Source organism: Carettochelys insculpta, chromosome 17, assembly GCF_033958435.1.
Source record: "Carettochelys insculpta isolate YL-2023 chromosome 17, ASM3395843v1, whole genome shotgun sequence".
In the NCBI taxonomy this organism is placed as follows: Eukaryota; Metazoa; Chordata; order Testudines; family Carettochelyidae; genus Carettochelys; species Carettochelys insculpta.
The window spans coordinates 24,652,478-24,672,063 of NC_134153.1; the positions used below are offsets into that span (position 1 = coordinate 24,652,478).

Consider the following 19,586-nt stretch of genomic DNA (forward strand, 5'->3'; position numbering starts at 1 on the left):
CTGCTTATCCAATCCATACGTCTTTACCTTGCTGGCAAGAATAGTGTGGGAGACTATCAATAGCTTTGCTAAAGTCAAGATGTATCACATCCACTGCCTTCCTCATATCCAGAGAGCCAGTTACCTTGGTCTAGAAGGCAATCAAGTTGGTCAGACATGACTTGCCCTTGGTGAATCCATGTTGAACATTCTTGGTCACTTTCCTCTTCTCCTTATGCTTCAAAATGGATTCCATGAGGATCCCCTCCATGATTTTTTTCTGGGAACTGAGGTGAGGCTTTACAGGGCTGTAGTTCCCCATATTCTCCTTCGTCCCTTTTTTAAAGATGAGGTATATATTTGCCTTTTTCCAGTCCTACAGGACCTCCCCCAGTCACTCCAAGTTTTCAGAAATAATGGCCAGTGTCTCTGCAATCACATCAGTAAACTCTTTCAGCATACTCACATGCATTAGATCTGGCCCCATGCATTTGTGCAACCTGTTCTTTACCCACTGAGTGTTGCCCATCTCCTTCCCATACTGTGCTGCCCAGTGCAGCAGTCTTGGAGCTGACCTCATCTGTGAAGAGAGAGGCCAAAAAAAAAAAACGTACTTCAGATTTTTTCACATTGTCTGTCACTTCCCATTTGAGTTAACTCCCCATTCAGTAAGGGTCACACACCTTTCCTGACCACCTTCTTGTTGCTAACATGACTGTAAAAACCTTTCCTGTTATCTTTCACATACCTTGCTAGCTGCAATTGCAATTGTGGCGTGGCCTGCCTGATTACACCCCTGCGTGCTCAAGCGATATAGTTATACTCTTCCATGATCATCTGTACAAGTTTCCACTTCTTGTAAGCTTCTTTTTGTGTTTAATCTCACCAAAAATTTCACTCGGGGAGGTGGGGGGCAGGTTGCCAAGCTGGTTGCCTACCGTATTTATTTTTCTTACTGCATATTGGGATGGTGAGTTCCTGTACATTCAATAAGGCATCTTTAAAATATAGCCAGGTCTACTAGACTCCATTTCCCTTCATGTTAGTCTCCCGAGGACCTTGCCTATCAGTTCCCTGAGGGAGTCTGTCTGCTTTTCTAAAGTCCAGGGGCTGTGCTTTGCTGTTTTTTTTCCATTACTCAAATCGAGATGTGGCCCTCAAGCCAAAAGGTTTGCTCAGTCCAACTTTACAGCATAGCAGTGGAGCAGGGGTTCTCAAACTTCTTTGCTCAACATTTTCAAAAATATGAAGTGACTCAAATACTCAAGGAGCTGTCAGCAAGAACAGATATTGTGCAGCAACCTTCTTTTGATAACAAAAATTACTACAAGACCCCAGGAGAGAGGATGCACTATGACACCTTTCTGACAACAAAAATTATCACCTGGCCTCAAGACTGGGGACTGAAGCCTGAGTCTATGCAAGCCCCACTGCCCCAGGAGTGGTGAGGGGCATGCATAGTCGAAGCTCAGACTCCTCCACCCTGAGTAGAGGACGGTGGAACTCAGGTTTGGCCGCCCCCTGAGACCCAGTAAATCTGTCAACCCTCGTTACCTGCCTTAAACCAGGGTGGCAACCAACTTTGGGGTCCTGACCCATAGTTTAAGAACTGCTGCACTAGTGCCTGAAATGAAATAGTCTTTTTTAATTGTCCAACTAAAAGAGCTGCATAAACTAGACGGGCAGCATAAATAATGTCTTAATTTTTTAAGATGATGGTGGTACAGAACTGAAGTTCCTTTAAAAAAGATGGAGTATTTCTATATATACCTTCCATTTGTGAAAAGTAGAACTTGAGGGAAGTATACAAGGTTCCTTTTCAGGTATAAGGTAAATTACTGTGGACTACTGCTAAAAAACTCTGGACTTTGTGGTAATAATGATACCTTCAGAGTGATTGTGTGGAAACCATACGCTTTGAGGGCAAGAGTTACTGCAGAGATGTTACTATTCAGGTCCTCCCTGTATCTTCTCAGGGGCTTCCAACAAAGTGTGATATGAGAACTCCTAGATATTTTTGTTTGATAAATTTACCACACAATGTTTAAACCTATTCTGAAGAAGAATGGGTCGGTATAAAGGGAACAATATTACTTTGGTTTTGCTTTGACATTGCCTTATAATTTCTTGTCAATTTTTTCCAAGATCTATGTAGATATTAGAGGTGCGGTGAACTCTGACCTGCTATATTTCTTGTCTTTCTAATTTCCAGACATATTTTAATAATAGCAAATGTCATTTAATAAAATTTCTGTGATTTTTTTTTTTTTTTTTAAATCTGGTTACACTGGTTAACAAAATTCTTCATGTTGAGGAGTGAAAACATCCAGAAACTTTGCCATCTTTCTTCAGATCTCCATTAGCTAATCATTTCTCTTTCTTAGTAGTTGAATTTACTACGTTGATATTGATTATTCTGGCCTTAATATGGTATCTGGTATTAAAATTTAAGAGCAAAGCCAAGTAGAAACAAGCAGAAAATTCCTCGGAGAAATCACCAAAAAATTTCCAGAATATCTGTTAATTTGTTTTCTCTGTCCATCATCAGTTGATAGACTGTATTAACTTCATCAGTTATCTTGTTTTTTGTGTCCCACAGTCAATTAAATGAGAAACCATTGCCAGAGGGCTGGGAAATGAGATTTACTGTGGATGGCATTCCCTATTTTGTGGATCACAATAGAAGAACTACAACATATATAGATCCCCGTACAGGAAAATCTGCTCTGTAAGCCTTTTATTCAAGAAGACAAGCTATATTATACTGAGCTTTTTTATATAAATGTTGCTTAATAGGTACTGCTAAGTATGTTTGTTTTGGTTTTTGTTTGTTTTTGCAAAAGGTTTTTGGAAGCTTTTAATTTCCCTTTATTTCCCCCACTGAAGTTCCTCAACATCCTCCATCCTTACATGTGCCATATACTGAATGCTTTACTGCTCTTAATCATTGAGGCCTCTTTGGTGGTGGTGTTCTTTCCATCCACATACTGGATAGAACTCTTGGGTCTCTAACTGTGCCACTCAGTAAAAGCTACTGTGCTAATGCTGTATCCTCCCTTTGTGTATGTCAGTGTGCAGAGAGATATAAATGCAGTCCTTTAATATATTCAAATATCCCAAGAACTAGGATTTGGATTTTGCATTGACATTCTAATTAAGTCAGGTTGGATGGAAGTCAGCTGGCAATTGGAATTGTCATTTAATATACTGAAAAATTGCATATGAACCCAGAATCTCTCTAACTGGTACATTTTGCAAGTTAACAATAAAGTTGAAGTAATTATTTTTCAAAGATTTTAAAAAATTAAAAAGGAAAAAAATCGCTCATTTAATGATGGCCTTTCTGAAGTATTCATCAATTTAGAAAACAGATTTGTTTAACCAGAAAGATAAGCCATATAGTTTCATAGCTATAATAATTTAGTGCAGTGCTCAGCAACCTTTATCACCTTGTGGCACACGTCAGCACTCATTATAATTTCACAGCACACGCAATATACGTAACCCAATCCCCTCCCCAAGAGCCAGGCACTCCCAACTCTAGTCTGTCCCCCTCCTCTATTCCAGAACCAGGCATCCTCAGCTCCCCACTGTAACACAATCCCCCTCCCCTCCTCCAGGGCGTGGCACCCCTCAATCCCCCACTCTAATCCAATCCCCCTTCCCTCCTCCAGAACCTGGCACCCCCAGCTCCCCACTATAACCCAGTCACCTACTGCTCCCCCAGAGCCAGACTGCCATAGCCGCCCTCCCCCACTCAATGCCATCAACTTACCAGAGCCACTGCTGCCACTCCGAACAATTGGTAGGGCACGTGTGCAGAGTGGTAGGTGGCACACCAGTCTGCCATGGCACACTGGTTGCAGAGCACTGGTTAGAGCTGTTATCTTGAATTTCAGCAGTGTTTCATCAGCTTATGTTTTGATTCCTGTTTCCAGAGACAATGGACCCCAGATAGCCTATGTGCGTGACTTCAAAGCAAAGGTCCAGTATTTCCGGTTCTGGTGTCAGGTAAAAAAAGCCATTTCATTTGGGAAATGCTTTTGTTGAAATATGTTATAAGTTGCATCCAAGCAGCTACGGTTGGAATCGCTTTTAAAACTGAATATGAAGAAATGTAGATTAATACAGTTATCCATCAGTGATTGTCATATGTTTTAAAACTGAGTAACTATTAAACTTCATCATGGTTTTAAAACTTTTTAAAACAAAGAAAGGTTTAATTGTGTCTTAATCGATGATTTTTGTGGCAAATAATGTTTCTAAAAGGCACTATAGAACAGCCTATTTCTGCTCTGCTTTTACAAAAATTTACATAAAGTAATTTAATGGATTGCAAAGTAGATCATGTGGAGTTAGTTTCTACTTCAGTTCCATTCTTATAAGGCAGGAAGTCTAAATGTCTTCCTAAGCCATTATTCTCTAAACCTCCTGTACCTCAAGAGAATAACCCTTAGTCTTCAGCATAAGACCAAAAAACGTTAGGCTGTACCTATACTAGAGTCCTTACAATGGTACAGCAGCTTCGTGGCCGTAAGATCTCCCATGTAGGTACTCTAGGCCAATGGGAGAGAGCTCTCCTCAGCATAAATAAACCACCCCTGTCCAGTAGCCATAACTATGTCAGTGGAAGAGCATCTCCTGCTGATAGCACTGTGTACACTAGCATATCTATTCATCAAGCTTATGTCAGTCAGTCGAGGGGTAGTCACTAACCTGCTATGACTACCTGCCTGTGTGAACCTCTTTAAAAAGGAATTAGATTGAAGAGCATTAACAAGGTGTTAATATGTGTCAGCAGAGTCTACAAGAACTCTTAATCCACAGTGGGTTATTTCAGGGTAGATCATATCCCTCCTTGCAAGCAACCAGTTGCCCTGATCTTAATTAACTTTCATAACATATCATGTCTGCACTACAGAGCTGTACTGATGTATTTATATTGCCCCAGGGTCCAGCAAAAATCCATATTCTGAGCAATGTATTTATGCCAATCTAACCCCACTGTATAGATTGTGCCATGTTGATGGGATAATCTCTCCCATTGGCATACCTACTGCCTTTTGGGGCAATGGATTAACTACACTGGCGGAAGGTTTCACTTACGCATAGTAACATCTTCATTATTATTTATAATACCATAGTGCCTGAGGCCTCATTGTGCTTGATTGTGTTCAGTGAACAAAAGATTAGTTCCAATGGTTGGAAAGAGTTATAATGGCAAATATTGACATCTTTGTTTGTTTTATAGTGACCAGACACTCACCAGTCCCTTTTATAATTTTCTGTGAATTTTGTTTGAATGTTTATTGAAAACTTATTTAAAATCTGCATATATTTCAATTTTGAAACATTTTACATTTCAGCAACTGGCCATGCCACAGCACATAAAGATTACAGTGTCCAGAAAGACATTGTTTGAGGATTCATTTCAGCAGGTATTACATTGTTAACACATGCTTGATTACTTTGTGTACAAAGCTGTACATGAAATTAACTTTGTAGCTAAAAAACATCACCCTTAATTGTTTAATATCCCATGAATGATGATTAAAGTGATGACTTAAAAAAAGTACTTTTACTACACTTGGGGCAGATTTATAATTGTATAACAATGCAGTGGTGAAATATGTCATACAACTGATGGCTCTGTTTGCATGTACTAAAAAGATTGCATCATAATTTCTTTGCCTCTCTTCTGACCCTGTCACAAGAACACAGGCATCATTAATTGCTGTTTTAATTATTCATATGTGTTATGCAGAAAACACATTCTTATTTGAGTGGTGTACCTGTGGGTGTGCCATTCTTTTGCTGGTTACCCTACTCTAGGTGTGGGTGCATCCTGGCACCAGAGATGAGAGATTTTTCACAGCAGTAGCAATCTCAAAGCATTACTGTTTAATGCAGTGCTTGGCAACCTTTATTACCTAGTGGCACACTTCAGTACTCATTTCGCAGCACATCCGCTATATATAACCCAACCCCCGCCCCTCCTCCAGAGCCGGGCACTCCCAGCTCCCCACTATAACCCAGTCTCTCAACTCTCCCACAGAACCAGACCCCACAGGTTCTCTTCTCTCCTGCTCTAACTCAATGCCAACAACTCACCAGAGCTGCCTCCAACCCATAGCCTCCGCCACCTGTACACACTTCTCCCATGAAGCAGTGGGATACGTGTGCAGAGCAGCATATGGCACTCGCAGCGCATGGCTCTGAGGCCCATCAAGTGCCAGTTCATAGTACATTGGTTGAAGAGCAAACATGGCCTCACCCTCCTCAGTTCCTTCTCTACCATCTTCAACTGCAGATGAGGCGCTGTAACAGTGCTCTTCTTCCTGGATCTCTGAAAACTAAAATTATGGCTAAGTTTAGAATAGCTGTTAACTTACCCTTAGCTATTATTCTTGGACCCTGTTTGTCAGGCTTTCCCCCCCTTCAAAAACAAAAAAGCCCTTGAGTTCTCCCTTTTTTCTCCTTTAGCTTCATAGTTAAAACTAGGAATAAGTTTCCTTTTTTTTATTCCATACTAGGCAGTCACTCCTGTCCTGTGACTAAAAAGCTTGACAGACAACATCAGGCCCCCCAGGCAATGCCAGTCAGTGCTGCTGCCGCCACCACCACTGACCCATCACTTGGTATTGGCGGCCAGACCTAGTGTGGCACTGACTGCATCAACTAATAAGAGCACAGCTTCACACCAGCACCGACCATACTGGTACTGCCTCAGTTTCTCCACCAAAGGGACATAGTGTTTTCCTCAATACTGTAATCCCCTGTATTCGGCACTGGCCACCCCCCAGACCATGCATCAGAGCGCTCTCCCCTATCTCTTGCGCCATCCTCCATTCACAGTGACAGGGAAGCAGATGATCATGGGAATTGTTTCTCCTCCCAGCACTCCTCTCTGATGCAGCAGAGACCATCTTGGCAGGCACTTCCATCAAAACCTCACCATACTTCAAAGGTGCGACTGTTGGATGGTCAACCCTGGCCTTACACACCTCAGCATTACCCGATGCACTAGGTTCTTTGGGATCCATTTGGGCTATCTTTAGGAGCCAATACACTGCTCTCTCTACTCTGTCATGGCGGGCAATTTGATCGCCCCTCTCCACAGCGAGCATCCCACCTGTGGAGGTGCCCAAGGAGGATCCACAGGAACAGGGCTTCTAATGTCCAAAATGAGGAAGCTTCTCCAATACACAATTCCTCCTCCTCACTGAACTAAGCCATTATACCAAAAATCCCATCTCCCACCAGTGACCACAAACCAAGAGATTCCACTTCAGGAGGTGCAAGAGAAACAACATAAACTCCTACAAATCCTATATCTAACAGCAGCAACTAAGATTGCCTTCCCTATAGATGAAGTTGTTATGGAGCCTGCATTTCTACCAAACTCCTGCTTTGGAATTATTCACCAACAAAAGGGCCAACGGAAAGTACTTTGTATGGCAACAGACATGGACTTCTTGGTCTCTTACCCACTTTGCTATTTAGCATTGCCATTATTCAGTACTCCTTGCCAGTTACAACTACTCAAACTACAACAAACTCTAAGATCTGATTGAATATGTACTGGAGCAGAAATGACCCCAGCTGAGATCAGTTATTCAGGAAAGCCAGATAATACCTTGTACAGCTCTTCAATTGGCAGTGGACGTGGCAGACACAACAGCTTGAGCCACTACAATAGTCATGTGCAGGGTGCCCTAGCTAAAGCTTCTGGAATACCTAAAGAACTCTGAGTCTAGGCCGAAGACCTCCCTTTTGATAGGGACAGACTCTTTTCCAAGATTGAAAATGTCCTTCATAGCATGAAGGACTCCCATGCCATCCTGTGTATACTCAGCGTATGTACACCACCAAATAAGCAGCATTGATATACATCATACCAGATCCTGAGAGACTCAACATTCCTTGGCCATTGTCCATGACACTTCCATCACACCAAATCAAAGCAGAGCTCTCAGAGGCAAAGACAGTCTCAAAACCTGACCACCTACAGCTGACTGACCACATTCAAACTGCACTTTTGAAATATTCGTTGAGGGTTTACATAACCTTTCCCAGCAGATAGCACTGACAAATTCTATCTATGCTTTTAGCCACCATTTACACCCCTTCTTTCATGCCTGGGCAGCCCCAGAGGCCAGTGGATACTGGAGATGATAAGCTAAGGCTGCATGCACCATCCCCATCCTTTCTATCGCCTTTCTCCATCCCTCTCTAGGGACCTGTCTCACAAGCACCTTCTACAACAGGAGGTAAACCATCTCCTCCAACTTGGTGCCATGTAGTCAGTCCCAACACTACATTCAGGGAAAGGCTTCTACTCCAGTTATTTTCCCACCTAGAAGAAGAGTGGAGCCATTGAAAACTAAGCAAATTTGTATGAAATCACAGATTCAAAATGCTCACTCTGACCACAGTCATCCCAGCACTAGACAAGGAGGAGTGGCTCACAGCCCTTAATTTTCACAACACTTATTTCCATATAACCAGCTTCCATATTTATATTGTATCACAACTATTATCAATACTGGGTCCTGCTTCAGGGTCTTTCTACAGGCCCTCAAGTTTTCACCAAACTGCTCCTGGTGTTAGCAGCACATTTATGTCAAGCAGAAGCTCGTCAACTTGGGACTACACACAAGCATTTAGTAGGAAGCAGGCCAGATCCCAAAGCTTCACAATACAGAGGCCCTTTGATTATTACTATAATCCAGAGAAGATACTGACACCACCAAATAGGAAGCAGATGTTCCAGTGCAAGAACCTTTCTGCCTCTTCTCTATGCATGCTCCATGTGTACCTGACAGCAGTAAATTTGACACCATTGTTGAAGAACAGTCAGAACAGTTTGAAGATGTTTCCTCCCTGCCATCGTTTGACAACTGACATTTTAGGTCTTCTGATTTTAAGCAAAGGAGTAGTCTCTCCAATTTTAGCCACTTACTGCCACCAACCTTCTTTCTCCTCTTGTCTTCAGGGACCCATCTCACACAATGCTATTAAAACAAGAAATGAACTCCTTTCTCAATCTCAGAGCAGTGGCAGACATGCTTCTAGAATTCAGAGCAAAGAGATTTTACTTCCATTACTTTTTAAACCCAAAGAACAAGGGAGTGTGGCACATGATCCCAGACTTGAGGAGTCTCCATAAGTTCAACCATCACTTCAAATTCATAGTAACTTTGGCCTTCCTAATTCTCTCTTTAGATCTCCAAGACTGGTTTGTGGTTCTTGGTCTGCGAGATGCCTGCTATCACATTTTAACTCACGTGGCACACAGGGAATCCCCAGATTCCAAACAGGAGCATCTTACTACCAATACAGAGACCTGCAGTGTGATCTTTCAGTATGACCAAGAATTTTGGTTAATAGCAACTAAATTTTGTGGAAGTACAGAATTTAGCATCTCAACTCCCAACAGTTAGGAAAGTTTTAAAATATAGCTCTCATTACAGAGTTAGGGTCTCATAGGAGAAGAAAAGTTGACTGTCCTTGGTCAGAGATTAATATGAAATCACCACTGGATTGTTGTGAAGTTGAGTGTCTGCTGTCTAACCAACATATAGGACTAAGGAGATTGCTTTTTAGCATCCAAATTTCTTCTTGGTACCAAAAAAAGAATATGGCCTATGTGGAAGCAGGAAACTTGAAAATTATGTCACATCTGTTTGTTGGATAAAACTGTGGAATAGAAAATACGTAAATACGTTTTAAAGAATGTATATTGCCTGTTTTAGTTGTTTAACATGTCTGTTAGCCTTCCTGGATGGCTTACCATTTAGTGCAGGGGTGGCCAACCAGTTAGAGACTAAGAACCATGTGGATAGAGTGCGAAGAGCCAAGCGTTTTATATTTATTTTTATCTCTCTCTCTAGATAGGTAAAGCTAAATATATAATATGTGGCTCAATGCCAACCCTATCCCTGAGAGCCAGACATCCTCAGCTGCCCGCTTTAATCCCATCTCCCACCACTCCCCCACAGCCAGGCACCCCATCCCCCCACCCCCGTTCTAAATCAGTGACTTCCCCCTCTGCCGGAGGTAGGCACCCCCAGGTCCCTGCTAAAACTTGATGCCGGACACTCACTGGAGCTGCCACTGCCACCACTACGCACTTCTCCCATCAAGTACTGGGGTGCATGCACAAAGCAGCAGATGGCACACTCAATACATGGCTCCAAGGAGGAGCTGCATTTAATTGCTCAAAGAGTTGTGCAGCTTCAGAGCCCTGGGTTAGCCACCCTGACTTAGTGTGACATCTTAGTGGTGTTCAGTAAACAGTTTTCTTTTTGGATTAACCACTGACTGGCGGTACAGATTTTCATCCCTTTTATAGCTGAAAGGTAGATTGTACTTGACAGATTAATACATTTGTCTTTAAAATTGTTGTATTTATTTCTATTTTGTTTAATTTTATATAGTTCATCTTTTAATCTGCTGTACAGAAGTCTGTTTCTGCCACACTCTCAAACATTTCTTGAAATGTTGCTTTGAGCACTACACCTAATGCACTTCGTGGTCAATGAAAATGTGTTTTCCACACTAATGGATTTCAAATAGTCCTTTGCTGAGACCAACTGCTTTTAGTGTTCATAACCTTTTTATATTTTTTTCACGAAGATAATGAGCTTCAGCCCTCAGGATCTGCGAAGACGCTTATGGGTCATTTTCCCTGGAGAAGAAGGTTTAGATTATGGAGGTGTTGCAAGGTAAACTAAAGAAATGTGTGTTTCACGTAACAGATCAATGTGAACACCTGATTCTCTGCAAATGTTTGATGTGAGAGTGTTGCAGAAGGAAATATTTGTTTGCTTTCTTTTTAAAATGCCTATGAGAGTTTTCTGTCTCCCTATATCAACTCTTCAGTCCTAAAATGCATTGTGAAAACTAATCTAGGAGGATGTCTTCCTATATGAATATATTTTAAGTTTAAGGTGGCTCATTGCAAGCATTTATGCAATTCTCCATGATAACTCAGAATACAAAACCAGAACAGAAATTAGAAATTAGAGATTTATTGTAATAATGGAATAAGAAAACATTTAATAAGTATTCTCAAAGTTTGTTGCATGTGCAAGTTTTTTTATCGTACTTAAAATGAATATGCACACTCTACCTGCAGATATGTTTTTGCTGTACTTTTGGGTTTTTTTTCCATGTACAGTAGTGTGAATTAACCTTATTTAATATTGTGAAGGGAGAGACATTAGTGTATTTCATGCAGTTCACTTTTTAACCTTCGGATTCCACTTGAATTTCAGTTTGCAAATACATATCAAACACACATGCTGGGTGCCATGAAATTCTAACTTGTACTTATTCTTAAGTTTAAAAAGTGAGCTCTTGAACTTATACTCCCAGCAAAGAAATGGAACCAGCTAGTATAATATAGGACATCTCTTCCATAAAAGGTAATGAAAATTCTTCAGAAATATGAACTTGTTAGAATTGATCTCTACTAGATTTCCTGCTTTCTTAGAAAGAGTCCTTGTAAATATCTATCACAGAAGAGAAATTAACTTTCTAAATGAAAAATGGTTGCTGAACCTGAAAGTCCCAATAATTTTGAGCATGTATAGTAGCAAGGATATTTTCTAATGTCTTCCTATTTTCTTTTGACGCATTAATGTGTTTGTATTTTGTGTGGTTTCAGGGAATGGTTCTTTCTGTTGTCACATGAAGTGTTGAATCCAATGTATTGCCTGTTTGAATATGCAGGAAAGGATAACTACTGCTTACAGATTAACCCAGCCTCTTACATTAACCCAGACCACCTGAAATATTTCCGTTTTATTGGCAGATTCATTGCCATGGTAAGTTCAGATTAATAGCTCTGTTCACATCCACCTTATTGTGTATTTCGTTTTAAATGATAGTTTAAAACACAGCAGTTGTTTCACATCAAAAGATGAACTGCGTAGTCCTATTATGCCAGATGAAGGCCTAACAGCACCTACATTCCGATCACATTTTGAATTATCCCAATGATGTACGTAGTCCGTCGTGTCCGACGATGACGTCTTGAGCTTGCACAGGCTTATCAGTTGTGGACTCGCATGTGGCTGAGGAGTCCAAGCTTTGAACGGCATGGGCGTTCCCAGTGGGGGCAAGGGAATTGTCCCAGCTCTGTTGGTGCGGTGGCTGCTGTCACTTTCTTCCTCTCATGAGCATCAATGAGGCGTAGCGTTGCTGCTCTTCAAAGTTGTCATACATGTGTCGTACGAGAGCATGCCAGCCTGTTCAGTCCTTCACATTCTGCTCTAGCTGATCTGGTTTTAAACCAGCATGAGCAATGTTGGCCTTCATGCAGTCTTTATATCTCTTGCGAGGCCTATCTTGATTCCTTTTGCCCTGAGAGAGTTCACCGTAGAGGACTTGCTTAGGGATTCCTGACTCCTCCCATTTGTATGATGTGCTCTGTCCAGTGAAGCTGGGCTTTCAGAATCATGGCTTTGATGCTCGTGGTTCCTGCTCTGTCCAGGACTTCCAGGTTCATAACTCTGTCTTTCCACTGAATGTGCTAACAGCACCTACATTCCAATTGCATTTTGAATTATCCCAGTGATAGTGATAGTATTACAGACTTCCTTACAACACCTTTGGACTCCAGAGTTCATTTGATATACTATATTGAAATATTAGGTAATCAAGCAGCCTTTGGATCATTCCTTGTCTTTTTTTTTTCATATTTTTAGGCTTTGTTCCATGGGAGATTCATAGACACAGGTTTCTCTCTGCCATTCTACAAGCGTATCCTAAACAAGCCAACAGGACTCAAGGACCTAGAATCTGTTGATCCAGAGTTTTATAACTCGCTCATCTGGGTAAAGTGAGTTTCAAACTTTTTCATTCATTCTTGAAATACTACTTTAGATTTTTTTGATGTTTTATTTGTGTAATTTAGGTGTAAACCTGAAATGTTTTGTAGATAGTTATTGAATAGCAGAACTGTGTAAATTGCAGACCAGAAGTGAACTTCTTTGCATTTTACTGTAATTCCAACATACATGTTCAGTAGTTCAGTAATGCTAATGTTAACTGTCCTCCATAGTTCACTAGCATTCTATTTCTGCGTGTTTTCCCTTTGAATCAATATAACTAACTATGATCAGCCTTACACATTGTTGGAAATAGAACTGTCTGAATAGATGATTTAATACTGGTTCCCTACCAGTAGATTCAAAATAAAAAAATGTTCTTCAGTGTAGTTTGATATAAAAGATGTTTCAGCTGAGTCAGCTGATACGCAAACCCAGCATTACTTCCTTTTTTAAAAATTTCTTTGCTTCTTATGGAAACAAGCAAAAATATAGCAAGTGTTATGATGTCTGAAATGAACAGTTGCTAGATCTCAGCCTATGTCTCTCTTCCAGATAATCCTTCATTAGTCATCCCATCCAAATTCAATTTGTCCCCTAAAATTTGTCACTCTATAGGAATAAATATATCAATAAAGCAACTAAAGCACTTAAAAGTTTAACTTCATGAGACTCTCTGCCTTTTTCCTGCCATTGACTCCTTTGCTACCCCTCCACTGCCTCCCTTAACCCCAAGACCTTTTCATCGCTTCTGTCTCCCATCTGTGCCAGCTCAGTACCCCCTCTGTGAAGCCTTTCCCAATAGCATTCTCCCACCTTGAAGGGCCCTTCTCCCTTCCAAGGTAGACAAAAACAGATTTAGAGTTTGTCAGCTGAACTCTCTTTGGAAAATTGAGTAAAAACAAGTTATAGAAGTTCAGGTATATTTTGAAACTGTCATAACTTCAATGTTTTTTAAAGCAAACTGCCAGAAATACCTCTACTTTTGATTTGAGACATTATTTAAAATTTCAGTAAGATTAATCACTTTCTGGGAATATTGGAGAAGATGTTGAATATAATGATTTAAATGGAAAGGTAGGTGCAACCCACACAAAGTGAAAAATGAGCCCTGTGGATGTGATCAGTAGCAAAAACTATGGAATTGTAGTTATTATTTGTAAAGCACCTGCATTGATGGAGCACTTTAGGCTTTATTTTGTAATAAAATAATAAGAACATAGTTGTAAAATGCCTTATAAACTTAACTAAAAACAGGGAAGAGTCTCTTTAAAAAGAAAGAAATGGGAAGCTGTGAGTAAGAAGCAATAGTTGCAAGTTAATAACTGTCAAGCTTAAAAATGCTTCTTGGAGTTACAAATTATAATAGAAAATCAGTGTTTAGTCCTGCATCAGTGCACTGGACTGTACTAGAAGACTTCATGGTGTTCCTTCCAGTTCTACATTCCCACGATTGTATGATATTACCATGTTTTTAAAACTGGTGACAAACTGATTGAGGCGGATTTTAGAAAGAAGTCCAACACCTGCAAACTCACCATAAATAGGCCCAGTGGCCTAACAACTTGCGAATGAGTGAAGAGAACCTTGCTAGTGATTGGGGTTTGAGCAGAGGAAACCATGAAACTGTGCCCTAGGAAGGTAAGTATAATTAGAGCTTACAAAAGCATGGGCTTTAAAATCAGCATGATATATCATCATCAGCTAAAGTTGGGGGAGGGGATAATGCAGGGATTCATTTTTTTACCGTAGTATGATCGCATCAACATAGTTCAAAAATGGTACTACGTTCTGCAGAAGCTGATAATGGCAGAAAAGCCCCGCGGAGAGATCCGTAAGAGGGAAATAACAGTACACATGCCATGTAGTCATGAGAGAGCATGTGTTGATGCAGTCATCCAGCTAAATTGCAGTGCAGTCTGCACACTTTTTGTAGATAGAAAAAGTACATATAACATCAGACATGTAGCTTTTTTAAAGCATGTAGGCAAGAGTGAATCTTAATTTGAATCATGAACTCTGAAAAAGTTTGCTTAATAAGACTTGATTAAAAACCTTGTCTAGGTGGCACAGGACCTCTTTGTATTTCATTACAGTATATGGTGTTTGTTTCTTGCAGAGAAAACAATATTGAAGAATGTGGCTTGGAAATGTATTTCTCTGTTGATAAAGAAATTCTAGGTGAAATAAAGAGCCATGATTTGAAACCTAATGGTAGCAACATTCTAGTCACAGAAGAAAATAAAGATGAATACATTAGGTAAGAGCAAATGAGAGCTGCTTTTATAACTGCTCCTTTACCTCTATCTGTTTCTTCCTCTAGTTAAAGCAGGAGCTGAATCTGTCTAGCCACACAATTTAAAGCACAACTGAATATGGTAGCAGCAAGTGGTTGTTTCGTCTGTCATTTCTGAAGAATGACTTTTCAAAGAATTTGAAGAACCATTCATGTACTGAAGATGTTCAAACTTAATGTCTGATATGCTTTTGATAGGCAAAATTCTGAATGAACAATTATAAATAAATTCAAAGTCTACAGAGGCACTAGCCTACCACTTTTATACTGTCGGGATTTAACATTTGTTTACATCCCCTGTGGGTTTTTTTAATGTTTCTTTCCATTTCTCAAAAATATCTTCAAAGGTTCTGTTCTCAGCCAGTTGTCTGTTAGCTGCACCTATAGTGAAATCAAAATTATTTTGTGATGTCACAGTAGTAGCCTGGAAAACACTGTGGTGTCATAAATATGGGATTCATTTCATTACAGGATCATCCTGAAGCTGTGTTGGGTGGGAGGGATCCTTTAATTTTTTTTATCTTTTTTAAATAGTTATTTTGAATTTTAGCAAGGGAATGCGGGCATGTATGGGTCAAGTAAACATGTTAATATTGAAGTCTCTTCCTCCAAATTTTCAGTAGTAGAAAAAGCCTCCTTAAAGATGTGGACTTTCTGTAGCCTGAACTTCTGAAGCATTTTGTGACTCTAATACACTCTGATTATCTGTACTTGACTCAGAATAAACTGTTTTTGTTTTTTTTTTTAATTTATTCCTAAACAGTTTCTTCTGTTAAGATTACTGTTGTTTGGGAAGTCTTGGTATAACTGTGAATGAGTTCTGACGACGTCAGATTGCATTAAACATTTCTAAATATATACCTCTAGGGTGCAGAAAGGGTTAACACATTGGATAGGGAACACTTTTATTTTGAGAGATTAATAAAAGAGAACCTCCTGAATAGAATCTGTAAAAAAAAAAAAAAAAAACCTTTTTCTTCTAGCTTCCAGCACTCCAGGTAAAGCTGTGAATCTCATTGCACTCCCACGCTTTTATCTCTACTTCTATCCTGCTTTGTCATCAGAGTTGCTAGCATTGATATCAGAAATTAGCCTTCTCTTCTCTAGACTCCAATTCTCCTGACAGGTTAGGCTTGAATTCAGCATAATATCTGCTTCTCCCTGGGTTCAGGTTCTCCGGGTCTCCTGCCTGCTTTTCACCCTTTTATTTATGGAGAGTGGAGTTTCTGCCACACAGCAAAGTTTCATGATTAACAGACACAAATATGGAACTTTCCAAATGGACATAGTCGTTTCTTGGTAAGCTAGCAGTCCTCATTATCTTCACCAGTACAACCTGACCTAATTATTACCGTTTCATGGTTAATGGCTGAGATTTCTGGGGAAAATATTAGACAAAAATACAGGTCTTTTTTCTCAACTACCTAGGGACTGCAGTACACTCGTTAGTATAATTGCTGGATACGTGCTGCCTCCTTTTCGATCGTCTAAGCTTTTTCTTATCAGGATGGTCAGGAATGGAGGGTTTTAACTTTCACTTTGTACTGCATTGAGAAGGTTACAAATTACGTGGACTTTTGTCTTCAGAACTTTCCATATTTCCCATAATATTCTTAACATAGTTCACAGTTCATCACAAAATAGGCTAACAAAAGCAATGTGGCTCTAAGCAGCATGGGACAAATAACTGATTACCCCATATTTTTTCCTTTTCCAGGCTGGTGGCAGACTGGAGACTCTCTCGTGGTGTTGAAGAACAGACACAAGCTTTCTTTGAAGGCTTCAATGAAATTCTTCCACAGCAGTACTTGCAGTACTTTGATGCCAAGGAACTAGAGGTGAGGGACTTACTTGGGTTGGGGTAGGCACAGTTGATGGTAAAGTTAACAAGGTTCAGTAAGAATTCAGCCCTGAATTTGCAAAATGCAGCCCTGCGGTTGAAGAAACTGTTTCCTAGTGGTGAGAAATTTTCCTAAACATTTCATTGGTTAACCCATTTCCCTCTGCTTTTCCACTGTGCAGATCACTGGCCTGCTTTCAAAGGCCCTGTACGTACTAGGTACTTACTCTGTTATCTGAGTTACTCTGAAATTCTCTTAACAATTCTGGCTGGATGTTTTTTAAGGGAGGGCTAGTCAGACAATGGCAATGATGCACATCATCTTTCAACCCAAACAGCTTTCATCATGTGAAAACAAAGTTTAGCTAACACAAATGAAGACAGACCAAGCACAGAAGGGAGCACAGACCAACATGCAGTTGTTTTTAATCTGAAAATAGTGTGTCACATATAACAGCTTTTTTTGGAAGCATTTATTTAAAAACAAAAATATAGAAGAGTTTTATACACAGAAGACAGCAGGGTTATGGTTTACCCTTTGTAGTCCTTGTTAGTATTTCTTTTAACTGAGCTCTGTATTTGAGGTCCAGAAACAAGCAGCCCTTTTCCTTAGGGATGATTTCCCCTCTCTGGTTTCTTCATAATCAGGGATTACCCTTTCCTAAGGCAGGTCTGAATAAAGCTCTTTGTGTGTGAAGTCACCAGCATTACTGCTTATTGATTGGTGAGATGTAAGCTGCTGCTTTAAAACAAAAAGTGATATACATAGTAGGTATTTCCAAGTGCAAGCACACATGTTCTTTGTTGCCATCATCTAGAAACCAGTGAAACAAAATATTAGCTATTTATATATTTTTCCCCCAAAAAAGGTGCTTTTATGTGGAATGCAAGAGATTGACTTGAATGACTGGCAAAGACACACCATTTATCGGCACTATACCAGAACAAGCAAGCAGATTATGTGGTTTTGGCAGGTTTGTGATTGACTTTTCCTTTATTTTGACAAGTAAGAATTATAGAAGGGGTGGGTTTATGCTACAGTGTGATGAACAAAAATCAAAATCGCAGAACAAGTCTGTGCTATGATAGTAGACCCAGTCTTTCTTTATTTGTGCAAATGAATGCCCATTTAAAAAATAATTCCAACTGTACATGCAAAATTATTCTTTGAGTACTTGTTCATGTCCATTCCAATCAGGTATGTGCAGACAAGCACAACCAGAAAATTTCTCTCCTAGCAGCTAACTGTAGGGTTGGTCTGGGCACACTCTGGATTGGTGCTGATATGGTACCCAGTATAGGTTCCTGCCGACCTGCTCCACTCCTTAGTTCCTTCTTACCACAAATTACTATACCTCACACTTCCCCTGGCTCATCTGTCTAGTTTGGCATGCCACATTTTAAGAAAGAAGTGAAGAAATTGGAGAGGGTTCAAAGAAGAGCAACAAAAATGATGTGTGTAGAGCACTGGCTTTTTATATTGACAGAATAAGGTCATTCAGGAAGTCAACTTATATCTTGGAGATGGTTGCAGATAGAACGAGGGGCCAGCTAGTTTCCTCTTTGTAATTTTTCATAGATAGTATCCTGTATCGGAGAATGTTATGGCTTTGTGAACATCTCTCTGCCTCCTGTCAGGACACACTCTGCTGGGGCCCACGCTTCCTCCGCAGCATTCCTCACCCAGATCCCCACCCAGGAGATGTGCAAAGCTGCAACATGGTCATCAGTACCTATCTTTGCTGCACACTGTGCAAACACACAACAGTCTAGGGACGACATAGCCTTTGGGTGGCCATTGCTCCAGTCAGTGAAGAATTCCAAACCCACTTCCGAGATTTGGGCTTGGGATTCACTTGATTAGAATGCACATGAACAGGCACTTAAAGAAAAACAAAGTACTCAGCTTTCATAATTGTTGTTCTTTGAGATGTATTGTTCATACCCATTCCAATACCCACCCTCCTTCCCCTCTGTTGGAGTAGCTGGCAAGAAGGAACTGTGGAGGGAGGAGGTCGGCTGGGACCTATCTTAGGCACCATATTAGCATCATACAGGCCCAGGCCAATCCTACATCTAGCTACTAGGGAAAAAATATTCTGGCTGCTATACACATGTGTGCACACACATCTGATTGGAATACACATTAACAACACCTCTCAAAGAGCAACAGTTATGAAAGGAGAGTAACTGTTTTATGAGTTGTAAATTATCAGTCACCACCGAAGAAAGATATCTTGGAGTCATTGTGGCTGGCTTTCTGAAAATATCTGCTCAATGTGCAGTGGTAGTCAAAGAAGCTAACCATGTTAGAAATCATTGGTAAAGGAATGAATAAGGCAACAATAAATAACCTAATGCTACCATTAAAATCCATGGTACCTCCTCACCTTAAATACTGTATGCAGTTCTTCTCTCCCAATATCAAATAAAGAAAAATGGAACTGAAAAAAGAATAAAGAAGCGCAACAGCTTTGATTAGGGAAGTGGAACAGCTTTCATATAACGAGATAAAAAAGGTGGGCTGTTTAGCATAGAGAAGAGATGGTTGGGGATGGATATTCTAGATGTCTATAAGATCAGAACTGCAGAAAGCGAATAAGGAAGTACTCTTTCCCCCTTCACGTAACACAAG

At 40.2% G+C, this 19,586-nt stretch overlaps 1 protein-coding gene across 2 annotated transcripts in view; it reads left to right on the top strand.

Annotated features, from left to right (window-relative positions):
- Positions 1–19,586, top strand: part of ITCH (itchy E3 ubiquitin protein ligase) — a 102,095-nt gene that overhangs the window by 73,514 nt on the left and 8,995 nt on the right. For both annotated transcript variants that reach the window (XM_075012133.1, XM_075012134.1), the window contains 9 exons: positions 2,579–2,707; positions 3,918–3,990; positions 5,346–5,417; positions 10,618–10,706; positions 11,651–11,810; positions 12,693–12,826; positions 14,935–15,075; positions 16,829–16,949; positions 17,821–17,925. In XM_075012133.1, the coding sequence (XP_074868234.1) occupies positions 2,579–2,707; positions 3,918–3,990; positions 5,346–5,417; positions 10,618–10,706; positions 11,651–11,810; positions 12,693–12,826; positions 14,935–15,075; positions 16,829–16,949; positions 17,821–17,925 (1,024 nt within the window). The remainder of the gene's footprint in view (positions 1–2,578; positions 2,708–3,917; positions 3,991–5,345; positions 5,418–10,617; positions 10,707–11,650; positions 11,811–12,692; positions 12,827–14,934; positions 15,076–16,828; positions 16,950–17,820; positions 17,926–19,586) is intronic.